Genomic DNA, 26,995 nt, shown 5'->3' on the forward strand with positions numbered 1-26,995 from the left:
ATCAAGAGTGAAAACAAAACATGTAAACATAGAGTTATATGCTTACCATGGAGCTGCAGAGTCAGTCACATACAGCTGACATACAGTATATGTAAAAACACAGAAGCATATATTTACCAGTTGCAGGATGTACCACTGCGTCATCACTGCTCAAAGGGTTAATATCAAACAAAATAACATTTGTCGAGACATACATTGTACCATCAAAATACTGTTCCAATCTAAATCTTGCTACCTATACTTTACCCCCTCAAAGCAAACACTTCAGTAGGGTGTACATGTGAGCTCATCACCACAGTAAACTAGTGGCAAAGTTTAGATTTGAAGCCAGGATATAGTTCACATCTCATTCTCCATAAAACGCTCTCTTGTAGCTAAAATGTGACAGAATGGAGTAAAAGCATGAAATGATAACACAAATTCCGCAGTGGCGGTTTGGCAATGTGCTTGATAGGAGTGAGAAGATATATGGATGTTGAGGGAAAACTTCCACAAGGGGGTGTCAGCAGGAAGTTGTGCACTGATTAACATTTTATCATAGAGATCGTAGCGATTGGATGACAGCCAAATATATATATTTTTTGCTTTTTTTAATGAGTAGCTAAAATTGTTTTTTATGAATTGCTGCAGGGTTACAAAGTCTTCACCTTAGAACCCTGAACCTTCATTGTTTCGTTGTGTTGATCTCAGAGAAAAAAAAGAAAACACTGGCAAGGTTTTATGTCTTTCCCCTAAAAATGTTTAAACAATAAATTCATATTCCTAAATTTCTCATATAATCCATGGCCTTGTAATGGAGTCTATGTATGTTATTCAATACAGATGTGTTTCTTTAATTTATAAACAATGTCCATTGCTGCTCAAAAATCTAACCCATTCATAGCAATTTTCATTTTGAAAAAAGGGTGTGTCTAAGTCTAAGCTCATTTCGCTGAATTTGCGTTTATACTACTAGAGCATATTTTTTGTGACTCAAAGCCTTAAGTTGCATTATTAGATGTGCCAGTAGAAATAGTAGGTACTCGAAGTTAATTAAGGTGCAGGTTTAAAATAACATTCTTGTCCATTCTTGAGCTACACATATTTGTCTTATATGTTGTCCTTACCATATGTAATGGTAAGCTGAACAGTATTTATTCAAATGTAGTCATCATGAGTTTTTGTATTTCTTACAATATTTGATACAAGGTCTTGACAATGGGTTGCTGTGTCATATTTTCTTCTATATCTACGTCAGTAACTATAAAGCAACTTTTAAAATAAATGTAACAGTAGCTTGAACACAAACATGTAAATAAATAATTACTTAAATTCTTAGAAGCATGTATCAGTGTGCATTTTACTAAGTTAATATCTTTTAGCAAAGTGTATACAAGATGTTTTACTGTAAGATAGGTAATGCTGAAAATGGACAGTAACATTTGTATTTATTTCTTTATCACGATTGTTTAATACTTTTTTTTCCATCTTCATTTAGTTACATTATGTTACTTCTGCACTCAGTACAACTGTGGAGCTAAGCATTGTCTGCTTTGGACATGTGACTCATCATTTTGATAACAATGGCATTTTAGTAATCTTCCAATTATACTTCTCCTCCTCATGTCTTACTGCTCCTGGAGCCGTGCACTCCTCCACCTTCGGGTTACAGCACTCCTTCTCTCTTGATGAGTCATTGATTCCCGGTGCATTGGTGTCAGAAATGAAGTGGAGCCCCTGGTGGCTGTTGTGTGATGCCACACATGGACACACTGTGGCTGAGAGGGGAGCATTGTCACAGGCATTGATTTACAGCAGGTCCAAAGAGCATGTAACCCATGATTACTACATTGCTAGTGGTTGTGGACATTTTGTGAAGTGATAAAGTTTATGGCCTAGGCTTGGGGATTGGGTTTTGATTCCTTCAGTCAATTGCGAGTCACATCCAGCATTATTGTTTCAGAATTACATTTAATATATATAACTGTAGGTGACAGCAGCATGCTGTCTGTAAACTTAGTTGTTGTAGGAAAAAATATATACATAAGAAAGGAATTAATAAGAAACTACAAATCCATCATTTTTGTTAATACCCCACAATATGAATTTAGAAATAAATTTCAATATTAGCTTGTCAATTTAAATGGTAAACATGTACCGTAAATTGACCATTTGTTCATGGAAAGTGTTTTTTTGTTTGTTTTATTGTTTGTTTTTTACTGAAATGTAGACTGGTGGAGATTGAAATAGTGTGCAATTCATTACAGTGAACAATTAGATTTATATATTCTGTATATTAGAAATAAACCTACCTGATTTTTCCTTCTTTATTTCCCCAGTTTCTTGATTATTTCACTTGCAGGTTCTTCTGTTCTTAATCCTATGCCATATATTGTGAAGAAAGAGAGTGTTTCTTTATACCTGAACAATTAAAAATATTTTAATAGTGTAACGGGTGCGGTGCTCTTTATCAACTAATTGCAGAGGAAAGAGTATCATTTTAATGGAAAAGGGGTTAAGGGGTGATTCATCATCAGGTTGATTAACAATACTAATTACCACTTTAAAGGTAGTCAGAGACACTAAAGGTTGCTTGTTCACTATAAAATGTGCTCAGTATGTAATACATTTTGTTTAAAGGCAGAAACACTTTCTTTCAATTTTTGGACCAAGAAACCTTGTTTGTAGCTTTGTGATTTATACCAGAAAGTTACCATTGAAGCTTTAGAACTGAATCTGTTTTCTTTACTGTAAAGTCTGCCATACATTACACAACAGATTTTAACCATCTGTTGTGTATTCCTCTGCCATGGACAATACTCTCAACATGTGCCTTATGTAATTCTGATGTATGTCTTTCATTAGGGAGGGAGAGATAGTAAATGTCAGTGCAGCATTGTTTAATAATATCAGTATTATTATTCATTCCAGATGCCATACATCTTCAGATGGGTCAAGGGTTAAAAATGGCTGAGCAGTTTATCTACACAAGTTAATAATAACTAAATAAATAACTAAAATAGTAACATATTTACAGAACTAATTTCTAGATTGTGCAAAAGGTACACAATTCTACAAAGGCAGCTACAACAGTGTAATTTGCCATTCCAGAAAAAAGTAGGCTAAATGAAGAAATTCATATTATTCTTCACAATTAATATGTAAAGCAAAATGTTCAGGGACTGTGTAAGGGAAAGTGAAATTAACTCCAAAAGGTGTTCTTGCAATTAACTGGAATTTAATGGACATTGTGTTTTGTATTCTTGTTGTAATATAATGTAAAGACATATGTATTCTTTGAGATTATCTTTACTTAGTGTGAGTCTTGCTAAGCACATGTTACAGAAAAGTCTGAAAACACAAAATATATTGTTAGGAAATACACAGAGGAAGCAACTCATTGTTACACCATGGTTTCTGTGCATTCATACATCATTACTAAATACTGTAGCCAAAAATGTATATTTGTTAAAAAGGCTGCAAATGTTCAATTCATACACATTTGTTAAGATTATTATTTGTTATAAATGTTCAGACTTATCTCTCATATATTTCTAAATCCACCAAAATAGATAAAAAGCAGGTAGAGCTTTTTTCAGACTTTTATTAAAATAATCATCTTAACCAGTGTTATGAAACATTTGGTTGTATTCATGTGTTGGAATGAAACATTATTATGGTTTATTATTGTTTAACCAATAGTGTTTCCCTAAAAGGTTTGATCTAATTCAGCATTTATTTTTTCCATTAAATAGATTTCTATCTGCTATTAAACAGAAGCAGGGGTGACTGCAGAGAATACACTTAATCGGATGAAGAACGTGTTAGAAATAACAGGAAAAATGCATATGATTAACACTACTCTTTTATTCTGATAAAAATTAAAAATATTCAATGTTTCATTTGGTTAATAACCTCATCAACATAGCACTGGGTAACAGACTGCATGTGTTCTCTATTCTTCCTGCTTTGTTTGAACCCAAAATGAAAGGTAGTCTGAGCTCAGTCCCCAGTAGGTATTAGCCATTATTACATCAATATTCAATTTTGCAATTTCATTTTGTAGATTCCAGGGAATAAATGGCAGGGAAACCCAAGAATGGACAGTCTCTTTGTATCTGATGGCACTGTTGCTAATTAAGCCCAATGTTGTCATACCTAACGAAGAATACAAATAAAAAACGCAAGTTAAGTTATGCATAATAAAGCAATGCCCTCATTGTGGATCACAGACTTGTTTGTGACACCGTAGATGTTCTATAACCTTTATTTCGCTCAGGACAACTGAACTGAACCACCCAAACCCACATGGTTTACTTTTGTTTTGCTGATATATTAAACTAATGTACTGTAAGTGCTAGTGCTTAAAAGCAATAAGGTGTTTATACAGCTTGTATATACAGTATCTATACATATAACATTCAAATATGAGCATGGTGGGTGTGATGAGCCACCTGTCTCCATTCCACTCCAGACATTAAAATATTATCAAAGCTGCAGTCCGTAAACACCTGGGAAATACAATGAAAAAGCATGCGTATAGTTCTTCTGACCACACATTTATGGGTATGTGTATATTGTTTATTCTACAGCTTTCAGAACTGCATTTATCCTGGATTTGGTCTAAATGACTTTACAGTGGCCATTTGGAAATGTGCTTAAAGTTCTTTAGAAAAATTATAGGTGGACGACAAAAAAAAAAAGAAAAAGAAATAACACTCAAAAGCAAGCAGAGGAAATAAAATGTTTTCAAATGTGACATAATAAATCATTTTTTTCTACAGAATGAAAAGTAGTACACTACAGGGTGCACTCTGTATCTCAGTGGTACATTTCATTCATACTAGCACAACACATTTCATACAACACTAGTATAGCTATACCGTCTTTAGCTAAGGGTTCCTTTAGACACAGGTTAACCCCTTTAGCAGCCTGCTCAGCAGGACAGCTGACCAAACTTTCTCTGGGATATTATCATCTGGAATGTGTTGAAAACATGTATGGGTTCACTAATGGATCATTAATGACAACCTCTGGTTATTTTGTTTTAAATTCTGCTTTACAAGAATAATGAAGGGTTAAATGTGTAATACATTTTGTTTCCTAAAATGGCGGGATACTTTTTACATCTTCTTTTTGTGATGTTCGTCAACAATTTGTATGACAAAATGCCAGATTCCAGTAATGGGTATTCTTGGAATATAAAAATACAATACCAATGGCGATTCTCTTAAAACACGATGTAAGGACTGGGCCTAGGGGAGGGTCAGCATGGTGACTGATACGCAGGTTTATTTCTTCCTGTAGTTTCCAAGCTGGATGGCAGAACGGTCAAAGACACAGCGGAAGGTGATGGGCTGGACCTCCCAGTAAGGCACAGGGTTGCTGAAAAGGCTGATGCCAGAGTACATGGCCTTCTTTGTGTTGTAGCCTGGAGGGCAGAAGTCCCCTGTTCCCACTGCAGCAATCTTGTTGTTGTGGAGATAGATGACCTGCACAACAGAGAGTGGGGTGAGATAAGCAACACACAGAATGCAACCAAGTAGATAAAAGGAAAAAACCTTAATGATCTACAACAACTTTTATTTAAAATGGAGGACTCTGAGAAACTGTTTGCCTTGAGTGTTTTCTTTTCGGGGGAAAACTACTTAAGATTTTTAATGATTTGTCCATGTCTCTTTTTAATTACTAAGAAGTCAAAGGTTGTTTTCCATCCATAGCAATAGATAAAAAAACTTGACCATCTTGTCAATATTTTTGTGAAATCCTTCAATGGTTATTTAGAAGAGTGTTTCCATTTTACGAGAGCTGGGCCGTGCAGATCCAGAGGAGACAGCCAGAAGGCTCAACTGGTACAAACATCTGCTCCGAAGGTAGGCACAGCTATAATAGTCTAGACATTATAGGTGCACATGTGGGCTTTGTTAAATACAGCTGTGGTGGGGCTTCCAGGAAGTTTCTTGCTCAAATGGCTAATCACTGGTGGATACGGTGAGCTCAAAGTCAGCTCTAGTTTCCTCACAGTGTTGCACAACAGTGACCCCCTGTGGCTTGCCAGGAGTATATGAGCCTTTGGTGTTGTTCCAGGATACGGGGCCTGAACACCGCTGACACGTAGCGTGAAAATAATTAGATGTCCTGACAAATGCACTTAGTGTGCGGGACATACTGATGAACTGAATAGAATAACAATTGCCGATTTCATGTTTTAGGGTAGAAAATAAAAAATAGTGGTGATTCTAAATAAATACTGACATATACACATCATTTAAAAACAGAACTTCATCGTCTTTACCTGGATGTATTTGTGATCTGGCAGGCCAGGGGGCACACTAGTGAGACCATTGTTGTCCAGATGCAGCTCTCTCAAATGGGGCACGTTAGCAAGGGACCCGTTCTCCACAGTGGAAATCTCATTGAAGCTCAGACCGAGTCTGATGAAAAGGAGAACAGCATAAAGAAAGAGTAAATTAGTGATAGAAAGCCAAACCACTGGATAACAGAAGTGCATGTATTCATTTACTTGCAGAATTAACTCTTTCCCTGACATTTATCTTCAGATTGAATTGATATTAAACTAAATAAAGACCCAGGATGTACTTATTAGACATCTCTGAAGAATTCATCATTTTCTTATTAACTTCTACATAAAGTCCAATTTAAACTTTATTAATATTATTTTTAAATCAGGGTGTTTTTGAAAAAGTTGTGACAACAATTAAAATATTATATAGTAGCTATAGGAAGTATTCACCCCCCATGAACTGTCACATTTTGTACTCAACACTTTGAAAAGGCAAGATCATTGTGAAACAACAGATAATGAAGAAGAAAAAACTGAAATATCTTGGTTAGAAAAGTACTGACAAATGTATTCAAGTCAAGACTTGTATTGCACACAGATTGACTCCATTAAATGCATTGAGTGAATTCTGAAGGAAATTGGTCACACCTGAGCTTATTTAGGAATGCCATAGCAAAGGGGGTGAATACTTATCTAATGAAGACTTTTCTGGTCTTTATTTTTAATTTAAAAAGATTTTCATCATAACATTTTTTCCCACATAGGCTGTGTAAATCAAAGGGGGAAAAAACTAATTGTAATGCATCATAATTTCATAATTTGTAACACAACAAAATCTGATAAAATACAAGGAGGGTGAATATTTCCTATAGCCACTGTATGTGCTACAGTAAAAAATAATAATACAATAATAAAAACAAAATATATATACTGAATATATTCTAAAGGTTAAAAAAAAACATTACAATAAATAGGATTAAGATATGATAATATGATAATTACTTTGCCAGATTTTTGAGGCCCTTCAGACTGTCAGCATCTACTTTGGAAATTTTATTACTATCCAAATGGAGCTCAGACAGGGAACTGGGAAGACCTGAGACAAAAAAAGGGTTATGATATACATGATGTACTCAGGACTTTTCAACAGTTTTCAGCTCCACTGAAACATAAAATCTGGGGTCAATTCCATTGTGTACATTTTTTAAAACTCTTTCATAATACAATTCAAGCTATTTAACCACTTCAGTACCATGCTGTACGCACGTATGTCAAATGAAAACCCTCACACAGTGCCATGCTGCACGTCATGCTTCTTGTGCTGGTGCTGTGGAAAGCGTATTGAAAGCCCTGGTCGTGTGAAAGTTTTAGCCAATTGCATGTTTAGAGGTTTCAATGTACCTGTGCACTTCTAGACATTTTATGTATATTGTGATAATCTATTCACCATTTACAAGTATATAAATGTTATTGCTGGTTTTCTTATTAGTTGTACTTGTTTAGCTGTAGTTTATGTAGTTTTTAGCAAAACTATACATGGCATCATATGTGGAAAGCTACAATGGGAGTGATGATGACGGTGATGTAGGTTTTCAGTAGAAAAAAATATGCTATTTTTACCTTTAGGTATAGAAGTGATGTTGGTGTCTGCAATTCGGATGTAGGACAGCTTTTTGAGGTCTTGGAAAGCACCGATGTCAACTCCTGCGCTCTTCAGTGGGTTTGAGCCCAGCTCTGTGCACAGGAAAGGGAATAAAACACATTGTAGTAAACTCCTAATGCTCAGTAGGTTTTGTTCTTTGCCATTTTTAAAATGCTCAAATTCTGATAAATATTCATAATAACTGACATTATATTTAACTGTGGGAGACACTGCAACTAATTATGGTCAAGTTGGTCCATAAACAATAGCCGATTAGTGGTTTGGAATAATTAATTTCACTCCATATGTTTTTCCAGGTTTAAGATCTCTCATAAAGGCAAGAAAAATCACTTCTGAATTTGCATAAGCATGGTAATGACTCACTATTCCTCTTGATCTTCAAAGGAACAGATCTACGCCCATGAATGTAAAGATTTCTGATGTTTTGCACTCAATTTTGCTTGCAAAAAAAAAAATGTGTGTCCTTGGTATATGAAATGGATATTAGATATGAATGGAAATGGTTAGATAGGAGCAAATGATTCGACAGGACTTCATACTTTTCCAACCAAGTAAGTCTAATACTCTGTTTATTCGGTTGGGAATATCACTTGAGGATCAGGCATTTTTATGTTTTTTTTGGAACAACATTAACTCTGTACTGGGACTCTATTGCTGCCAATCTCCAGATGGAAAGAAGTATCTCATGTTTGGGGCTAGGCCAGAACCAGAGTATGACCTCAAACTTCAAAAGACCTCAACACCAATCACTATCCTACAAATGCACTCTCACAGCTGGGTCTTCTCGGACACTCATGCTTACAAGCTTAGTCATTTAAGAAAGCAAAATTAAGAGATTCAAGAGCTGTCTCTTCTGCTTAGACAGTATTTAGAGTATTGTTGTAAACATTTTTACCCATCACAATGACTTGAGCCATTCCCTCGAATGACGACTTCTTTATTTTGGTTATTTCGTTTTCGTGAATGCGCAGCTCCTGCAGGTTCTTGGGCATGTTCACGGGCATTTCCTTCAGTAGGTTCTTAGACAGGTAGAGTCTCTGCAGCTTCCCCAGAGGCAGGAACGCTTTGGGGTGAATGATGGTGATCTTGTTGTTGACAAGAATCAATGCCTGGTATCCACACACAAAGTAAAAGGCAGAATATTATATAGATTCTTGTAAAATAATATTCAATATGTTTCAATTGTAAACTGTTTTAACGTCTTGAGTAAAAGAAAGTGTGTAATATAAGGAATGTTTTGATCTTACATGTAGAATCCTCAGACTCTTGAAGTCATTTTCTTTAATTTCTGTGATTTTGTTGTTCTGCAAGTCTAAGAGAGAAGTATCTGATGGTATCTTGTCAGGTACATCTTTCAGACCTTGAAAAAAAAAAGAACTTAAATCTTAAATCTCTGACCCACAAAATACATATTTAGCTTCAACCTATACGTTAAATCTAAAGCTATATAAATATTTATCTAACATGCAAATGAGTCCTGCCCATCTGTTGTACGTCAGCCTTCACAGAACAATGGGGATGTCGAAATACGGTTGATCTCTGTAAATGTATTATTTTAATTGACATTGATGAAAATGTAAACATCATTAAACCACACAAAACCTTATTTTGTTTTATTAAGCATATAATATTCTAAATTAACCTTTGCCTGAATTTCAGGAACTATTGTAGTTCTGAGTGTTGTCGTCACTTCCATGAGTATCCCCAACTTCTGGTTACAACCATAGTAATATATATCTAGGGTTACAATCATTAACCGTGGCACAAACCCAATTCACTGGTGCAGTGGACCAGTGATGGGCTGAACTATTTAGAGTTCTGGAAATTCAAGTTCTGGTATGATTGTGGTCCAGTGTAGTTCCAAAGGCGAAAAAAACGTCCTGCAAGAATTTTATTAGTTTTTACTTGGTTGCATTTCTGAACCAGTCTCACTGAATGGATCAGTGACCACATGGTCCACTGACTGCATCACGAAAACACAAACTATTTGATGGTCAATGCACAAAAACACAAAACATTAAATATTTAGGTTTGCAAAACACAGATTTCAAATTTAGTTACATATTTAATCAAACAGTAAATATTTAGTTTGCACAACACAAAGTATTTATTTAAATAATCAAAATATATTTTTTATTATTTTTTTATTTTTAAATCTAGAAAAACATATTTAAGTTAAATCTGTGAAAATTGACTGTTTTTCATTTGGCACCCTGTAGTAAAATTTAACAATAAGACTGTTGTCAGCTGCATTGAATTTAACACAGTGTGTCTGGAGATTGCAGAAATCTGAAGCTACATACAGCATACAACTAATCAATAGATTTCCATTATTATATTTCAGTCAGGACAACTCGGGTGATTACATGATGTTTATTAACAATGTATTACAATTATTTTACATAGTCTTGTAACTATGGCCTCATCCTTTAAAAGGCATATTATATCATATTAAAGGCATATAGATATTTGATTGCCTGACCAGCAGCAAGCAGAGCACAAGGATACAGGTAGAGGCAAAACTTCCTGCAACCTAAACCCAAGTCCAGACAGTAGCATGACATTGGAAACTAATTTTGTAATTAAAAATTGTAATAAAACAAAACAAAGCACAAATTAATGTAAATGTTAAGAAATAATTTAAGTTACCAATCCTAAGGGTCAAGTGGTGCAACAAGCTAAACTAGCAAGTCATGATATTGTATACAAAATTATATGGGATGTCTCTGGTTTTGCATTTGGATGCTTTGATTGTATACAGTATACCCATGATTCTGTGTGGTAAGGGAAAAATCCATGTGCAGGGATACATTTTTTCCATATCATGATACACCTGGTATTAACATGGTATCAGCGGCCCCTGGCAGCTACCAGGAGGGACTATTTAGAGGCTGTTGTTGCCATACGTCCCCCAGGGATCAAAGCTCGTCAGGCAAATGCCACTGATTAGGTTAGCTGAGGGGAAATGTGTGGGTGGAGACAGTCTGACACCCATCTGTTTTTAATCCGTGTCTCTTACATGTGGGCTGCAGCAGTGAGCTGGAGTTGGAGGTAAAAGCCATTGCACACACAAAGACATGTTGCAGGGATTGTTTTTAGGCAGGTTACAAGACACATGTTTAACTACAGCAGCATGTTCTAGCTGAATGTTTAGAGCTTGCTTTCCCAATTCCTCGTGACTATACCTCAGGGCCTGAGATGTTGTCCAAATAAATGTTTTATTACTGAGAAATCAGAGGAAATATACGACAGGAAACCCCTTCTGCTGCAATACACATCCCTCTGTCCTCCGAGCAGCTGTTGCCACTCCTCTAATTCATGCGTTATAACCAGAGCTGCCTAAGTAACCCTGGGTAACAGTTGTGTCAAAAAGCAGATGTAAGCAACAATAAACCCATTGCTAACACACTTGTGTTACGATTAAATATATTATGTAACGTGAATGGTTTTATTCAAGAAGGTGTGTTCTTAATATTAATGTTAAATTAGAATGTAAGAATATACAATTTTAATACATGTTTGGCAACAGGATAGCAAAATTAGTCTTTTTAAATGATTGAAGACATTTTACTGACCAACCAATATGGCCATTGTATTAATTTAGCATGAACTAGACCTATGTTTAAAAAAGTTAATGTGAAATTACATCTATGTGCAATAACTTGTTTCAGAGCGACACAAGAGGAATTATTTATTTTTTCAGCATTTTCCAATAATTTCATTTATTTTGTTGCAGTAGATGTTGTGATATTGTTTTATTCTGTGAGATTATATTTAGTTTTTTCACATTTACTGAATATTCCCACAAAAATAGAAAATGTTGTCATTGGTATTGTGTTTTGTAATGGGTAAACTAACTTTTTTTTAAGTTTCATTTGAATTAGGTAATTTCCACATTTTCAATGACTGTGTAAACACTTAAGACATGTTTATTGTCTTTCTGGATACAAGTATATGAATAAATAAATATAACATCATGTTCTCACCGAGACAAATGTAAGCTATCTAAGGGTCTGCAGAACAGATCTGTGCTGAGGAGTTTAGTGCCAAGATTGTCTAAGAAGATGTGAATTCAGAAATGCCTGCTGGGACTCTTGTCTCTGACCCTGCCGCATGACTCACTCGAGGTAGCGGAACCGCCTTTCCTGCGAGGTTTCAACTTTCTAGTCATATATTTCCTTTAGTTTTTCTTGAGGTGAATATGATATATTTTAGTTTCATGTCATGACACACTATACTCTTCAGAAGTAAAATGTTGTTTATTTGTTTGCCAGAATTCAAGTGTAATAAAATATTGTCGAAGTATTGCATATGGCAATAATATATTACAGGAAGTAAACTTGAATAGAAATACATTTTAAAGAGTTGCAGCTCTGAATATTGCAGCACAGCTTCTAGCTGTATTTAATCTAAAATATCAGGAGCTGCAAATAGGGAGGAGACACGCTTTACCGATGGACAGGCAATGAGAGGGCCACTGTGAACCAATCACATCAGTTGTTATTCAATCTTAAATAGGGTGGGAGTCACAGGAGTTCTCTATGAGAACATTTACCAACCCGTTTTTACTATAAATATGCTATGTCAGTGCATATGTTAATAATAATATACACATATTATTATTATTATTATTATTATTATTATTATTATTATTATTATTATTATTATTATTTATTCCTTAGCAGATGCCTTTGTCCAGGGCGACTTACAAAATATACAGTCTTATACAAATCCCAGACCTCTCCATATGCTTGACCAAAATTACACATGTTAAAGTGTTCATATATAAATGTTATTGGAAGAAAACACTGGCCCTAATCATAACGCATTTAAATTATTTCCTTATTCCCCCTGGAAGAAAGTCAAGCTAAACCATCATAGTTACACCTGCGATTGAGACAGCATGGGCTAGGTCCCAGTTAAATGTTTAGAAAAACATTTTGTTTTATTTACATCGCTCAATAGTATTTGGATTTTTTTCACTATCGTTTCATTATATTCACCTTTATAAATGATTTCATAAAGCCACGTGTGTTGAAATAATTTCTCTTAAGCAACCTTCTAACTTATAAGAGAAATAATGATATTGAGAAAGAGAGATGTTGTTTTGCATGTCTGATCTTTGATTACAAACTGGTGGATCACTGCATTGAATTAGAATAAACATTAAATTAGGCTGATCGATCAAATTTCAAGTGTAATTGGTTACATCGATCATTTTAGTAAATTACATCCTAATGTAAACATCCAATGACAAGAAACCATCCAGAAACATGCCCATTTGGGGTAAAAAAAAATCCCAAACAATCTTCTTGTAGCCGGCAGTGGGCTGTCTTGTCATGCTGTAGTCAGGTGAAACAGAAATGTTTGTACATTTAATGGCGGTAATAACTGATAATAAAAATAAAATGTCATTTGTTTAATACACTCATCCCCCGAAGTTATGTTGTAATTGGTTTCGAGATGACAAATAAATGCCATATTACCGTTATTAGAGAGCAGACAGATGATTTTGATACAGGCTCTGGGCCCCCTCCCACATGCTGCTCAGTGTGATGTTGCCGACGTAAGTGCAGAACGACGTAAGATGAGACAACATAAGTCGAGGGATCATTGTATATCAGACACCTCCAACCAAGGTTGGGGAGCAGTCTGCGACAGACGTGGAGTCCGAGGCAGGTGGACGGAGCCCGCATGGGCCCTCCATATCAACGTACTGGAGTTACAAGCAGTACTCCTTGGACTGTTTCATTCCATGCCGGTCCTGTGGGACAGACATGTGCTGGTTTCGACGGACAACACAACGGTGGTTGCCTATATCAACAGGAAAGGAGGTCTGTACTGTCTAGCATGCTGTCTGCTTCTGTGGGCGCAGCCATGGTTCCACTCCATCAGAGCAGTTTACCTCCCAGGCCTGTCCAACACGGCGGCGGACCTCCTCTCTCGGGGAGGCCCCCCGGTCTCGGAACTAGACTGTGGAGCCGGTTTGGCCGCAGCGGACTTGGACCTCTTTTCCACGGTAGAGTCCACACACTGCCCACTATGGTTCTCCGTCGGAGACCGCTCAGGAAGCCTAGGGATCGATGCGCTTGCCCACGCATGGCCATGCTGTCTCCTTTACACGTTCCCACCGTTCCCCCTTCTCCCGGTGGTCCTGGAGAAGGTCAGGAGAGAACGAGCGACAGTTCTGCTGATAGCCCCTCGGTGGCCTCGCAGATTCTGGTTTCTGGACCTGATCTCCCTCCTCCACGGAGAGCAATGGCAACTCCCAATGAGAGCGGACTTGTTGTCCCATGTGCAGTGCACGCTTTGGCCTGGCCCCTGAGCGGGAGCAACTGATTGCCTGCGGTCTGTCAGATGTGGTAGTAGCCACTAATCAGTCGGCGAGAGCTCCCTCTACGAGGTCGCAGTATTCCTACCACTGGCGAATGTTTAGCACCTGGTGCCAAGACGGCAGTCAAGACCCAATTAATTGCCCCATCAGGGTCATATTGCAATGTCATGTCCGGATTGATGGTGAGCCCCCTGGGTCTCATTTCCTGGCTGTGCAGTTTTTAAAGGGAGCTCGGCGGCTGTGGCCTCCTCGAACCCTTTCACTGCCCGCTTGGTGCCTTGATGTAGTGCTGGATGCACTTTTCTAAGCCCCATTTGAGCCACTGAACTCAGCTGAGCTGAAGCTGGTGTCACTTAAGACTACGTTTTTACTGGCATTCACCTCTGCAAAACACGTGGGCGAGCAACCTATTGAGTTGATGGCTTTTCATCCTCCTCCCTTCACTTCAGAGCAAGAGAGTCGGCTTCACCTGCTCTGCCCTGTGTGGGCCCTCAGGTGCTATTTGGAACGCACTAAGGACATTCGGCGCTCAGACCAACTGTTTGTGTTCTATGGAGCGCGGACACAGGGCCAGGCGCTTTCAAAGCAGCGCCTCTCGCATTGGATTGTAGACACCATTACCATTACCATGGCCGGTGCCTGAACACCTGGTTGCGCACTCGACTCGAAGGCGTTGCCACATCGTGGGCCCTTTTTCAAGGCGCCCCCTTGGCAGACATCTGTGCGGCTGCAGCTTGGGCCTCACCGCTTACATTTGCCTGGTTCTACAGGTTGGACATGAAGGGACCGATCCCTTCCATTGGGAAACTGGTGTTGGCTGCAGTCGAGCCCCAGTAGCCTATGGGCTCTGGCTCCTGCCTTTCCTCTCCCAGTCTGCCCCTGTTAGTGCATCCTGAGGGAGCTATTTGAACCATTTCTTCCCTTCCACCAGACTATGCCTTCCAGTCGAGCACCCACGCAAGCTGCTCCTGGACTTGCTGATAGCCTGTCGATGTATTCCCAGGGTCTGTCATGCAGCCTCCAGGTACGTTGCCTTATGAGGCAGGCCTGTATATAGCTCGTATGTATTGTGCTGTGGTGGTGCATTTGTCTGGCCTGTACCCCGCTCTGTATATATAATATGTGTTGGTCAGCAGGTCTGTGGCTGCTCTGGCTGTGTGCAATAGAGCAGGAGACCGCTGCTGCTGTCCTCAGTGGTAAGCACTTCAGCAGGCTCTCGTGTTCCGCTGTGTACATAGTTATTTTGTCAGCACAGTAGAGCTAATGTTGCCCTGCGTTAGCCGGTCTAACCAGCAGGTGTCAACTTCTCCTGTGTTCCATGGGTGGTGCATGGATGGCACACCATGGCCCATGGTGTATATAGTTTGTTTGTTCGAAATATAAATTGTCAGCACAGTGGAGTTCTTCCACTCTGTACTATTCAGTTGAGTTGGATGCTCCTGTGCTGCGTGCTGACAGCATGCTGGTCTTGCTGTCATGTGATATGTATTTATTGTATATTGTTGTTCAGCTCGGCTACTCTGTTGACTAGCCAGCTATGTATTATGTTGTGTTTTTTATTCGGTCTGTGGCCCCATTCCCATGAGATCAGGGATCCACTGCCGTGATAATGCAGACACAGGTTGCTTATTGCCTGCACCAGATATTGTGCAAGTAGATACGGCCTCGCTCCTAGTTACGATAGGTTGCGTATGCAACCCTGGTTATCTGAAAAAGGAAGCACTGCCCAAGGGTTGCAAGGTCGCGCGGGAGTCCATCTCCCAGCAAAAGAGGACGAACCTGTGCTGACGTCACGTTTTATAGAACAGGAAGTGGGAAGGGACCTGTTCTGAGTGACGAGCACATGGGCCAATGGCAGCTTTGATAGAGTGACGTTTTGATCGGGTTCCTATGGAAGTGCGCAGAAACCCCTCCCCCTTGGGCAGTGCTTCCTTTTTAAGAAAACTGGGGTTGCATTCGCAACCTATCGTTATAAGCATTACTTACTTAACGTCTCATAGCACACAATGTTAAAGTACATGTAGGCTTCCCAAAAACATAACTTTACACATCATCATGTGTTAGTACAAAGTTTGAACAGAGCAGGCTGTAACTTTTCAGTGTTTATATCCTGACATTTTGTGCATTCCTGCAAGGGGTAACCCTGTCTATCCGCCATCAGAAACCTTTAAATCTATGAAAATGTAAATATAAACACAATGTTTACACTATTGCAGCATTATATGGTAATAAATAACACTACATTTTGAGAACCCCATTACTAGCATTTGAAGGTAAATCTAAATTCACTAATCCTTTTCATAAATTAATGTTTTTTTCATAAATAAAGTCAGTATCCCCTAACGTTTGCAGATGATTGAGGGTGTATTGAATAGATATGTAATTTGTGTATTAGGGCATTAGGGAAAAGTAAATGGCTTACCTAAATCAGAGCACTGCACAACCCGAAGGTGGCACTGGCATTTAAAGGGACATGTTGACTCAGCTGGTATTAGTGATTCATCAGTTGAGTTTAACCCAGAACCATCATCATTCATGAAATCAAATAAATCTACCTGCTGGAAAGGCAGGGCCCAGCAAACTGTTACCAGTAGTAGGAAAATATAGGCTGACTTCATTTTCCTGTCAGTGCAGATGCTGATAAGACCTAGAAGAAAAGGGAACAACTTAGTTATTGTGATTGACCAACGGATTTGGAATACCATCGAGAATTAATCTGTTTGTTATATCACTATTGAAAAGGCAGTGATTGCAGGTTTGAAACACACAAATACAGAAGAAATGTTGAGTGAATAAATATCTGGCTTTACCTAGATAACAGTCTTGTTGTCTGTTTATCAATCTCTAAAGCGCTCTGTGGCTACGCTGTGAAGGGCTCTATACAATCTAAATTGATTGATTGTTTTAATGTTATAAAGAGTGGCAGCTTCACTCTCAGAGAGACAGATTATTTGAAGGCAGATTTGTTGTTTCTAAGGAAGCAGCATCACTATACTGGTTGTTTTGAGCCAGTCAACTGCAGATGTAGGGGGTACTGGGATTGCTTGTTTTGCGGAGGGCAGATGTAATTACTCTTTCCCCTTTCCGTGTGATTTCCCTATCCATCTTTGTGTTATGTATGTGTTTGGAGGTTATTTGTATTTGCTTTCTCTCTCTGTAATGCTTGAAATATAACATAAATGAGTAAGAGACCTTCCCTGCAATTATTTCCCCCAGTATCACTTTCAGAACAAGGCCAGCCATAATGCAATCCCAGACAGCAACTTTTAAGTAAATAAATGGTAGTACAGTATTCTTTATGTAGGATTACTGCCTTAATCATACAGAATCACGCAGTAAATATGCACAAGGATGCATCTTGTGATGTAAAAAGCCCAGTGCATCAGAATATGTTTTAGGAATGGATCAATCCATTGTAGGTGAACTTTTGTTGTATCAAACAGTACTGTTTAGAAATATAACCACGTTTTCCCAATAAATTACAAGTTCTGCATTGCACCCTATCAAAATAACAATTTATAAAATAATAATCTTGTCTGCTGCATACTGCCAATTTATATTGGGACCATAATAAATACTTTTATGGATGTTATGGATGATAATAATGGATCTGCCAGCTGCCACCCTTTTTACATGCTGTTGAAATAGAATAAATACTAATTTTCAGTTGTGCTCTCTCTGATTTTCTTGATAATGACCGTGGAATAAAGACTTAGTAGCACTGACAATGAGTGAGCACATACATAGGCTATGATTAAACTGCTACTATTAACTTTGAATCATAGAGTACAGGACAAATCTAATATTCACACCTGATTGTATCTGTTTTACTGTCACTTGACCAAGCTACAGACTTGATCTTCACATGCTATGCTTGGCTTCCATTGGTATATTGGAGAAGATTTAGTGATATTTTCCTAAAGATTCGTACATTTTATAATATATGCATAAGAATTATGCTGATGTTTTCGGACAATACATTTCCATCAGGTATGTAACTGCCCACACACACACAAAACACAAACTGCTAGGCAAAGTTCATATTCACAAAAAATTCTACACCTAGGATCAGATAAAAACCGTGTACCCACCAAAAAGGTACAAATATGTACTCAGTGGCTGCTTCCTTAAAAACAATATTAAGTACAGGTTTATAGTTTGGTATTAGCAGGCATATCAAATTTTAGATTAAATCAACCTAATCGTTTATATATACATAATGCACAGGTGTAAGGAGTTACTTGAACATGCATCTCTTTAGTTTCCAAATTAAGTCAGTAAAAGTGCTACATTCAATCCACAGGTTACATATCGGGGGCTTTAGAATTGAACAAATATGGCTTTTAATGTAAAGCAACAGGCCTTTTTAGCTACCACATTCTTCAAAACCAAAATATGTTATTATGGGGACATTTCAGAGTGTTCTTAGGTTTGAAGTTGCTTTGGAATTAATAGGTACAGGAAACCTCAAAGGAAAACAAAAAATACAAGAAAAACAGTGATTAAAGAAATATAATTGGGCTTCTTTGTCTTTAAATCAGAGGGGTCTAGCAATTCCTAGTCTCTATGAATGTGTGGTGATCTTCTACAGCTTTTCTCTACCAGACATCTGCTCCACTCTGCTGACACACTTGCACTGTATCTTCACTGAAATGCAGTATCTAAAGCTTTTACTTGTTGTGCTATTGAAAGAGTTATTCCTATAGATGGACGATAATAAAATATGAAACCTTGAACTTGCCACTGAATTAAAAAAAAAAAAAAAAAAAAAACAATAACAAAAACATTTCAGGAGGGAAGTAATATTGTGTCTGGTTTGAGTGACAGCCCAGGCTCTTTTACCTTGGCAGACATTATGTTTGTCTTGGGATCTGATGAATGTTATTTGATTCCCTATTCATTGCTGTCAATCCAAAGTTAATGGAGTTTATGTACCTTTCCAGCTGCTCCTTAGATATCCCTGTTGCCTGTATGGCTGTTAAGAGTCCAGCACATCCCTGTTGGTACCTCCAGAATGTACCTTTCCATGAGTTCATTCAAACGTGTGCCTTGGACTGTCTAACTTGTGATTCTTGAATATTGTATTAACAAATATATCAGTGAAGAACAGAAGTTCATTACAAGAAGATTCTAGAAGGTTTTTTCTTTCAAATAGAACATTAAAATGCACTATATGTAAAACATACTTTAATCTCACATTTTCAGAAACACAAATGCAATACTGAAAAGCATCCAGCACAACCGAACCAACCAACTTTCCTCACACATTATCACAAGGTTTTATCTTGTCATTTGGAATGTAATTCCTAAGCATATCCAAGACAGACAACATGTCTAGACTTGATAAAGTATCTACCAACTATCTTTTTTTAGATTTTCTAATGACACCTGCTTGGCAACAAAATTGGAAATTGGCTTATAGAATCTTCTTGATCATTTTCTAGGATTTTGACTGATTGATGACACAGCTCAAATTACTGATATCAGTACAATACAAAATAAAAGAACAACATTTAGATCTAGCCTGAAAGCTCACAGTTTGTTCTCAGCCATTAATAGCTGGATTCTACATAAGTCTAGAGAGGATGGATACGAAATAACTATCAATTGATTATCCACTTATTCATCAAATACACACACACATATATATATATATATATATATATATATATATATATATATATATATATATATATATATTTCATGTACTTTACCAATAGCCAAAGGACATTTGGAAACAATCCCTATTCTTGTGCATGCAAGATATTCCTTGAGATATTTTAATTAAAAGTAGAGGTACTACATTGCTCAACAGGTATATATCCCAGTATGAATTCTGATACATTGATAGGCTACTTATAGGATTTGTGTTGAAGTCTGCAAGAATAAATGTTCAATCAACTGATAGAAATTAAAAGAGAGGAAAGCTGCAAGAATCCAAAAGGATCACTTTTCCACATGTATGTTGGTGACATTTACACTGGGAAAAGACCATTGTGTCATGGTCCCCTAGCGCTCCCCCTCTATCCCCACTAGGGGCCGCCAATTCCCTGCCTTCTCCCTGCTTTCTTCACTCTGTCAATTAACATTCCGGTCCCCCATGTGCACTCCTGTTCCATCCCTCTGTTCCCATTCGCTCTGTACCTCCCAAGCCTGGTTCCTGCTCCCCCTTATAAACCCCTCACCCAGGACTCACTTCGTCAGCTCTGCCTGCGACTCCAAGCCCTTGTTCCTCTCCGAGCCCTTGTTCCTCTCCGAGCCCTTGTTCCTCTCCGAGCCCTTGTTCCTCTCCGAGCCCTTGTTCCTCTCCGAGCCCTTGTTCCTCCAACCATCGCCCGTGACCACGACCATGACCACGTCTTCGCCCAGCCCTTGTTTGCCCTGATCTGCCGGTACCCGACCCACACCTGTCCAACCATCCCGCGATCCAGCACTGCATTTGGGTCCCCTGTTCCCGAGCTCCCCGAGGCAATCGTGACACATTGTCTTTCTCTTTCTACATGAACATCATTCTTGTAGTCTGGTAATATGATCCCTGCTTTCAATCATCCAAATTAATATAACATAACCACTCTTGAAAGTACTGGCACATGAAACAGCTCTGGTAACACCAGCCTAGTTATCAAAGCTAAATAATACCATGATATTCATCACAGAGAGTTCAAATCATAGCAAGCATTAAGAACTTGATCCTTTGTTTGCAAATGTATTGCAGTGGTGCACCCTTTATTTCTCCAAAATCACACAATTTCTTAAGTTCTATACAAGTGAGGGTATATATCTCAACACCTCTTAAATAATTTCTCCATCCCAAAGAAAATGTTCCCTAATGAGCCCTTAAAAGTTCCTTTGTAGTTTTGTGTTTTTGCTTTAATAATCACAGAAAGAGTTTTTGCTAGAATTCCAGAAGCATTTTTTACAAGGTTTTTACCCCAGGCTTGTTTTTACAGAGGTCTGATCTTTCTCATTTGGGCAGAATGGAAGAGGCTGACAGCTTAGCTCCCAAATGAACCTAGCTTGAGGCCTGTTTAATATAGGAGGCTGACAACAATCTGGCAGCGTGCAAGGCTCAGTTTTGCTTAGGAAGAGTAGTTCATTAACAGCATGGAAAGAGTCAAAGTAATACTGCTTTTGATCTTTTTAAATTTATTGTTTCCCTTTCTGTAGAAATCCCTTTATTATCTAAGGGTGTCCAAAGGACAGAATATCAAAGAAAGAAAAGGCTACAGATGTAACACACAAACACAGATATATGATGATAATAATAATAATAATAATAATAATAATAATAATAATAATAATAATAATAATAATAATAATAATGTGTGTTATTATTATTATTGCTCAACTAGACTGTCAGGATTTATGTTGTTGTATTAACCTGTTTCAATGATTATCTGTGAACTAAATTCCAAATTTTTCATGTAGGATTTTTGTTTTTGTTTCTATTTGTTTAATACATGTTCAGTGCATATATAGACAAAGTAAGAATTGGACAAATCAAAGGCAATGAGAACAGTCCAAATAACTATGGGTCAGGATCTGATAGATGTAAATGTTTTCACATTACATCAAATAATTACAATACAAGAGCCATTTATAATAAAACATTGTTGAGAGGATGGCCATGAAAGACCTTTTCAAATTAACAAGAAAAAAAAGAAAAAAAAAAGAAAAAAGGAAACATAACCTTCACTTTAACAGCTGTGATTACAAAGAAATTCCCTTTGGCTATATGCAAGTCATTTGATTTCATGCACAGTCATGCATATTGAAAGATAAACTTACAATGCATCCATTATTCACTTTTAATTTCAATTTTTCTAATTGTTTTTATCTATTTATTTCCTTTTCATTTCAGGAAGTTTTTATGTTTGTCTGCTTTACAGGGTTTTCAAGTTGAAAACTTTAAAGTAATCATTAACTTTGATTGTTTTCAGTTACTGTAGATGTTACTGTTTGTTTACATGATACATCATGGGTCTTTAGCAAAATATGAGAGGCTAGGTGTATTTTCCAATGCATTAATGTGCAGGATGAAATTAATATACGGACACTTTTCAGAGAAAATATATCTTTACCCTAAAATCAATTCAAAACCAGATGCTTCATTAGGACATAATTTCCAGGAAAATCATGACATGGCAGAAGGTTTCTGTTACACAACTACAGAGGGGCTTCAACGACAAGCTACAAGAAATGACGTTTTCAAAAAAGTTTTTAAAACAAGTGCAGACAGTCTGCTTGGATTTGTAGCAACTGTTCTTAATTCATAACAGAAAAGTATTTTGCCACTTTGTGTGGTATTTCCCACCCACATATTAGCATCTAGTCTTTAAAGAGGAATTTGAGTCATAGTTTTCCCTTATTAGCAGTATGATTTTGTTTTGTTGAACACACAATGATTTTATGGTGCTGCACATATTAAGAGTTATTTGCTCACAGTTAAAGAGGCAATAAATCCCACCACATCATGGGACTTACCAAGCTTATCAAACCAATTGGTGGGTATATGGGAGTGGACACAGATTGAACCCTATACACTGTGTTATGAGGACCACAGCAAGAGTTATCCCACTAACTATATATTAAGAACCTAGAAAAACACCATAGGCCTACCCATCAAATGGAGCTGCTTGGCATTAAATTGCTGCCTACATGTCCATATCCAAGTTTAATCTGTGTCCTGAAAACTCTAGAGTTTATTGAAACTGCATTGAGCCTCATCAATTCATTACAGCTCTAAACAGGCCACAGCTGGAAATATTACATTTGTGCATACTTCTCAGGTGTAGTGTATGATGTGATTAAACTCATTCCATCAAACCCAATGTCTGAGCCTTCCACACAGAAAATCTTGAATGTGCTGAAAAGCAAATTCCAATTTCATGGAATAAATTAAGTGACTATTACCAGTCAGTCAAAACAGTTTATTGCACCACAGTAAAGATTTAGACTTGGCCCTCCAGTTGATCAGCTGAACTCACCAATGTTTAAAGGTTGTTATGTGAAGGCTTTCAAATATAAATACATTTAATTAAATTCAAAAGGGCTTGCTGCACATGTGAGCCTGCTGTGGTGACATCATTCACTCAGACTGTCAAGAGTTTGCAGTCTGTTCAGAGGTGTGTGTTAAATTAGATGTTTTATTATAAATTGCATATTTTAAAGAGACCACAAATGGCAATACTTCTGGGTATATTGTATTTAAATTCTTCATACATGCTGTAAGTGTGTGTGTGTCTGTTAGAGATAGAGAGAGTGTGTGTGTGTGTGTGTGTGTGTGAGAGAGAGAGAGAGAGAGAGAGAGAGAGAGAGAGGGGGGGGGGGGAGAGGTAGTGTGGTTGGGTGCATCTATTTTTTTTCCTGGATTCTGACGAGTCTAACTTCCAGGGTTGTAAAGTGGGCTTCAAGCCAGAAGTAGTAGGGAGATTTGTGTGACAGTGACAACATTAAAGGCACACTGTAGCATCTATAACAATATGTGGTTTGGATGTAGAGATTCATGAATGATCTTCGTACTGCATAGAACACAAGAACACAGTCACATGCTAAGTAATCAAGAAGTATATTTGGCATAATGTGATAAGTACTGTTAATGTGCTGAAACATTAGCTTTACATAATGGGATGGGAAAAGCTTCACTTTCCAGTATCACAGCATCACACCCACATAGCACTAAAACCTGAAGTATGCACTGTACCATAAAAGCATATGAATGTAACAGACAGGCGATTAAAAGGGAACGTTTGACTTTCAGCTCAAACTGGGGCGTTGACTCCTACATTATTACATTCAGTTTCTAAAGTATAGAGCACTATTACATTACTATTATATCCAGTAGTATTACAATTGGGTGCTGAAACTGAAAACCTTGATTAACAGATGTCCTAATAAAGGCAGTAACCTAATGTTTTTAAAGCAGTGTGATGGCTTTATGGAAAATATAATACAGCAGCCAATACAAATAATTAACAAAAACATGAATAATTTCACAGCTGGGGGTTTAATTGCAATGTGTATATTTACATTCCATTGATTTGACACCTAAGAGTTAACAGCTGCAAGAGACTAGCTTCGGCACCCCCACCCCCTTTCTCCCCTCTATGCAGACTTATTATCTGGTTGTCTTTGTCCTTAAACAAGTCATTTGACAGCACTCACAGTTTGATACATTACTGTTGTTTTAGCAAACATCTAACATTTTTTTCCCCTGTTTTTTCTGGCTAATATGCTGACCAGTTGTTGGTCTAAGCTATGCAATTCTTTTCCACAAAACAGTCACCTTCCAGATGTAACTAATGAGCTGCCAGATCACATCTGGGGCAAGGCTTGCTTATTTCCAGTATTGCTTCACATGTTCCTCTCGTTTCAGAAAACTGTTATTGTGTCCAAATAGGAAATTATCTTCCTGGCACACTTCAATAAAAGGAAACTATCTTATTAAGGAATTAAATGTGGCACCAATGCCAGGTATTTTTCATTTACTTCAAAGGAGCTCCTCCCTTTATATTTGGTTGCCGAGGGCATAAGAATTTAGGGACGTGCAGCTGGGAAAATAAATAAATAAATACATACATTCATGTTTTTTAAGTAGAAAAGCAATTTGAATAAACCAAAAAAATAAAAGCTGAAATTCAAAACTACCAAAAAGAAAATGTATGCCAGCCAAGTATATAGTCTCACTGAGGTAATACATTTTACAATGGAAACTTGTGCGACACAGGCTATATATTTTGAAAACAAATGTTCTAACCACAATTATAACAAAGCAAAAAAGATCAATCATAAATAAATATTGCCCCCAAAAAGGCTATATATATATATATATATATATATATATATATATATATATATATATATATACACACATTTTTGTTACTTCTATCTTGTCAAGAGTTGATTTATCTATTCATCTCTCTGGCTTCTGTTTGTTTATACATGTGCAATGTATATGGTGAGACATAAAAACCAGCTCTTTCAAGGCTCACTAATATTAACACAAGCCAAGTCCAGAAAATAGCTCTCCACCAGGTCTGGAAACCTTTAGTTTAGTCAACTCTGGTGACAGATACCTTGTCTGGCAATTGCATTGCCTGAGCTTCTGACAACCTGAGCCATTCCCGAGGAGACACCACAGCTCTTTGCGTGTGTATGCAAGGTGAACACTGGAGTCCTAGTTTTCAAATTATGATGAACATTTGAAGCAAATTTCACATCTTGAAATATCCAAGTATTCCCACTGCTCAACTATTAAACTCCACAATATAAAATTCAAAAATCAACAATTAATTGTGTTGTCAGAAAATAATCCATTAGACCACCCCTAATACATTTCTCTTGTCCATTCTCCTTTCATCATGAAGAAAATCCCTTACAGTTTACTCTGTGTTTGTTTAAATTACACTTCACATTTCTACACTATTTTCAGTTCTTTGAAGAAAAAACAAACAATTTGAAACACAGAATACAACAGAACATGTAAAAAAAAAAAGTAACTACAATAAACAAGCCCCAGAAGTTAAATCTCATCCTACCTCTTCTCCTTTGCAAGGATTAAATAAATAAAGCTCCACCTTGTTTCACTTTCTGCAAAAGTTAGAGTTTTACAACCATCCCAAAAGCCCTGTGCTTTTTGAGGGCTGCTCCTTTCTAACATGTCTTTGATTACAAGAAACCATACCTGTGTTCTTTTGTTTTTTGGGGGTGTTTTGTTTCCCAAATCCAGTGGGGGTTTTAGAAGTGCAGCTCTCAAGGCCGAGGCGTAATTGCACTAAAAAAGTGCTCAGCCAAAGCAAAGCAGGTGTGTGAAGCTGGACGAGGAGGTGGGGGCAAAGAAAGGGAGGGTCCCGTCAGTCCTCTTTCAATGGATGACAATTGGTAGATAACTCCCTCTGTGCTCCTTTTCCAAAGGAGAAGGAACCACAAGAAGGAGGAAAAAAGGAAAAGAGGCAAGTCTCCGTCAATGAATACAGCACAGGCTGACACCCACACTACATCATCTGGTAATGATACGTTCTCTGCATCTAAGCCAAGAACACTTTATCAACCTTTTCTTCCCCTCCTCGTTTGGGGAATTAATTCTTGTGCAGATCCCAGGCTATTATGCTTCAGAACACAGACTTGACAGACTTTGTTTTTGTCCCAGACAGCATTTAGAGAATATGTTTTTTTTTTTCCCCCCCTGTCTCATTTCTGCATTGTTTATTTATATAACGTTTGTGAACATGAATAGCTGCATCTTGTTTTAATAAAGGGCCTTTTGCTTGGACACATTTGTTTTTAAGATCACCTCAGATAGTGATGTGTCTGCCCTGAATTTACTAAAACTACAGTATTTGTGCTTTAACATTATGTTTACCCAGATGAAATGCAGACGAATTAACCATCTTTAAACAGTCCAGATCTTATCAATGCAGGAACACTTTCTAATTGACTTTTAAACAGCAGTTAATACAACTGCAGGCCTATGTGCTACTTAGTTCATATTTTAATTTGATGTTGCTAAGCTGTATATAAACAGTTTATGTTAAGACTAGCTGAATACAATGGCAAAATGATGTGGATTATGTGATTAAAGTGTAATATATATATATATATATATATATATATATATATATATATATATATATATATATATATATATATATATAATTTTTCATCATTATCTTTTTCTTCAAATTATTATTAACACAATTAAAACACTTCTGAAATC

General features: G+C 37.3%; 1 protein-coding gene across 2 annotated transcripts; it reads right to left on the reverse strand.

Moving 5' to 3' along the window:
• Window positions 1-3,826: 3,826 nt before the first annotated feature.
• dcn (decorin) lies at window positions 3,827-26,198 on the reverse strand. 2 transcript variants are annotated; one of them, XM_066723629.1, is made up of 8 exons: window positions 25,964-26,198; window positions 16,703-16,927; window positions 9,194-9,306; window positions 8,842-9,055; window positions 7,904-8,017; window positions 7,286-7,379; window positions 6,275-6,413; window positions 3,827-5,471 (listed from the first exon to the last, which is right to left on the reverse strand). In XM_066723629.1, exons 2-8 carry the CDS (start codon window positions 16,896-16,898, stop codon window positions 5,271-5,273), a joined length of 1,071 nt encoding a protein of 356 aa, XP_066579726.1. In that variant the 5' UTR covers window positions 16,899-16,927; window positions 25,964-26,198; the 3' UTR covers window positions 3,827-5,270. The 2 variants fall into 2 exon arrangements, with proteins under 2 accessions (XP_066579726.1, XP_066579727.1); XM_066723630.1 differs by lacking the exon at window positions 25,964-26,198 and adding an exon at window positions 25,818-25,934.
• Window positions 26,199-26,995: the final 797 nt, after the last annotated feature.

Source organism: Amia ocellicauda, chromosome 15 (genome assembly GCF_036373705.1).
Source record: "Amia ocellicauda isolate fAmiCal2 chromosome 15, fAmiCal2.hap1, whole genome shotgun sequence".
NCBI lineage: Eukaryota > Metazoa > Chordata > Actinopteri > Amiiformes > Amiidae > Amia > Amia ocellicauda.